The sequence below is a fragment of the Rosa chinensis genome, chromosome 2 (assembly GCF_002994745.2).
Source record: "Rosa chinensis cultivar Old Blush chromosome 2, RchiOBHm-V2, whole genome shotgun sequence".
Classification (NCBI taxonomy): Eukaryota; Viridiplantae; Streptophyta; class Magnoliopsida; order Rosales; family Rosaceae; genus Rosa; species Rosa chinensis.
In genome coordinates, this window is record NC_037089.1 from 18,467,818 (window position 1) to 18,471,231 (window position 3,414).

Here is a 3,414-nt window from a genome sequence, read left to right on the forward strand (position 1 = left end):
CATGTCTGGCTCCGTTGAGCCATTTGACGTGGATGTGGGCCCGGGTGTTCCCAAAGTAGCCGACAGTTTCTGGGACAGAAATATTTCTACTGTCTGCTGTGACCAACTCGCATCCGTCAGAGTCCGTCCAAGTAACAATTGGTCCGGCTGTCCACGTGGCAAGCATGGACGTGAACGTAATGCGAGCTCCCTATATAAACCCTCCTCCACACCACACCACACCACACCACCAGCACCAATCCCCTTCATCTTCTTCCTCTGATAGCTTCACCATCATCATCATCTTCATCGTTTTCATTTCCTTTCGCCAGATTCGATCATGGCCATTGATTCAGTGACTTCATCCCCTCTGGGCCCACCAGCCACCGAGAAGGACGCCAAGGCGCTTCAGTTCATAGAGGAGACGACCAAGAACACTGACGCTGTGCAGGAGAGGGTTCTCATTGAGATTCTCAGCCGAAACGCCGAAACGGAGTACCTGAAGCGTTTCGGCCTCAACGGAGCTACTGACCGTGACACGTTCAAGTCCAAAATCCCGGTGGTCACGTATGAAGATCTTCAGCCTGAGATTCAACGTATCGCTAATGGTGACCGCTCTCCCATCTTGAGCTCTCATCCCATCTCTGAATTCCTTACCAGGTAATTAACTAGAACCTTCTTCTTCTTCTTTTTAATTATTTTGTTCATGGATGTTTAATATAATGTAGTGTTTGCTCATCAAATTTAATTATGATTTGCATGCAGTTCTGGGACTTCAGCCGGTGAGAGAAAACTGATGCCTACGATTCACGAAGAATTGGACCGTCGCACGCTACTGTACAGCTTGCTCCAGCCTGTGATGAATCTGTAAATCCTTAATCCATTGACTATTTCCATGCTTTTGTTGACTGCAATTAACTTCTTTAATTTGCTCAAGTTTCGTGTGCAGTTAATTTTCCGTTGATAAACTTTATGACCAATTAATTGGTTTGCAACTGATTTTCGAATTTTCTGTTGATCTTTGTAGTTACGTGCCCGACTTGGACAAGGGAAAGGGATTGTACTTTTTGTTCATCAAGGCCGAGACCAAGACTCCCGGTGGGCTATTAGCCCGTCCGGTTTTGACGAGTTACTACAAGAGCGAGCACTTCAAGACCAGGCCGTACGACCCCTACAATGTCTACACCAGCCCCAACGAAGCCATTCTCTGCTCCGACTCGTTTCAAAGCATGTACGCCCAAATGCTTTGCGGCCTCATCATGCGCGAGCAAGTCCTCCGCGTAGGGGCGGTCTTCGCCTCCGGCCTACTCCGAGCCATCCGTTTCCTTCAGCTCAACTGGCAGCAACTAGCCGAAGACATCAAAACCGGAATTCTAAACCCTAAAATCACAGATGTTTCTATCCGGGAGAAGATGGTGGAGCTTTTGAAACCCGACGCGGAGCTGGTGGAGTTCATCAAAAAGGAGTGTGAAGGAGAGAATTGGGAGGGATAATCCCCAGGATTTGGCCCAACACGAAGTACCTCGATGTGATAGTCACCGGTGCAATGGCTCAGTACATTCCAACACTGGATTACTACAGCAATAGCCTACCCAAGGCTTGCACAATGTACGCTTCTTCTGAATGCTATTTTGGCCTGAACCTTAAGCCGATGTGCGACCCTTCTGAAGTGTCATACACCATTATGCCGATGATGGGCTATTTCGAGTTCATTCCACACGATCCATCTGCTCCTCCTCTGTCCAAAAAGTCACCTCCAAGGCTCTTAGAGCTTGCTGACCTGGAAGTCGGAAAAGAATACGAGTTGGTCATTTCCACATACGCTGGACTGTGCCGTTACAGAGTCGGAGACATTCTCCAAGTCACCGGCTTCTACAACGCCGCGCCACAGTTCCGGTTTGTGAGGAGGAAGAACGTTTTGCTGAGCATTGACGCCGACAAAACCGACGAGGCGGAGCTCCAGAAAGGCATTGACAACGCCACCGAACTCCTCCGTGAATTCAACACTTCTGTGGTGGAGTACACAAGCTACGCCGACACCAAAACATTCCCAGGACATTACGTCATTTACTGGGAGTTGATGGTGAAGGACCCGTCTATCAGTGCCCCAAGCCACGAGGTTCTGAACCGGTGCTGCCTTGTCATGGAGGAGTCCCTAAACTCTGTGTACCGGCAATACCGAGTGTCTGACAAAACAATCGGGCCTCTCGAAATTAGGGTTGTGAAGAGTGGCACATTCGAGGAGCTCATGGACTACGCCATTTCCCGCGGCGCATCGATTAATCAGTACAAGGCGCCGAGGTGCGTGAACTTCTCACCCATCATGGAGTTGCTGGACTCTAGGGTTGAATCGGTGCACTTCAGCCCGGCGCTGCCACATTGGACCCCGGAGCGACGCCATTGAAGGTAGAAGATAAGAAAGGGAAAGGACAGGGGCTTGCTTTGGCAATTCTAAGCTCTTTAAAAGTGTCTTTTCTTATATGATATTTCTTTGTCTGTCTGTGTAATAAGTTGAAGTAATCTGATGATATGTGTTTGCTTGTTCAATGGTATCTTTGTCTTTGCTTTTCCATGATCAGCTTTCTCTTTAAAGTTGAGGGGAAAAAGTGTAGGAGTTGGTGCTGATGTACCGGTCCGATCCGGTTCACAATATGTAAATTAATCCATTGATGAATCAAATGCGTGTAATATTATTGTTTATGTTAAGATATGATGACTACGATTTGTGGGATTGATTTACTTGCATGGATTTTAGTGCACGTGCTAATTATTCCTCTCTCTGGGTGGTAATCAACTAGATTATGATAATTATTAAGTTAATGAGTGAGTGATTAACAACTAGCTAACCTCTCTTAGATTTCTTTTTGTTTGGAAGCATATCACGAGCAGCTTCATCCATATATATGGGGGCGATTCTTTGACATTATTGACAAAAATAGTGATTGGCCTGAAATTACCTAATCGTCCCTACGTTGAACGCTAGGGTTTGTGTTCTCCAGCAATTATATGTTGATGCAGTCATGAAGTTTAGGATGGAGAGGTGTGCTGTGAATGGCCTGTCATGCATGGCAAGATCGATGCTGCTCGATTTGAAAATGATGGGTGTCTTCTGGAAATTAACGGTTCTGATTAATTAAAATGTTAAACCGTATTAACAATATCAGTAATACATGAAAGAAAGATCCATCTTGAGTATAAGAACCTACATATATCTTTAAATTATTAGGGCCATCATGTGAATATATAGAGGCTTAAGCATGACAGCTCAATATATATTATTCGAAATGTCTAAGCAATATGCATTGTCCTTACCAGAAGTACTTCACTTTGTTTCACAAGAATACATAGTGGTAATGACTCATTTCATTGAAATCACTAGTCTCATAAATATTCTCATATTGCTTTTCTTTCTCTGAGAGATGAAGCCATGGTCAG

General features: G+C 45.4%; 1 protein-coding gene across 1 annotated transcript; it reads left to right on the top strand.

Annotated features, from left to right (window-relative positions):
• The first annotated feature begins 204 nt into the window (after positions 1-204).
• LOC112190429 (probable indole-3-acetic acid-amido synthetase GH3.1) lies at positions 205-2,689 on the top strand. Its single transcript, XM_024329862.2, is given in 4 exon segments — positions 205-639; positions 745-846; positions 1,007-1,464; positions 1,467-2,689. Coding segments are annotated over 4 exon segments (1,797 nt in total). The 5' UTR covers positions 205-319; the 3' UTR covers positions 2,384-2,689.
• Positions 2,690-3,414: the final 725 nt, after the last annotated feature.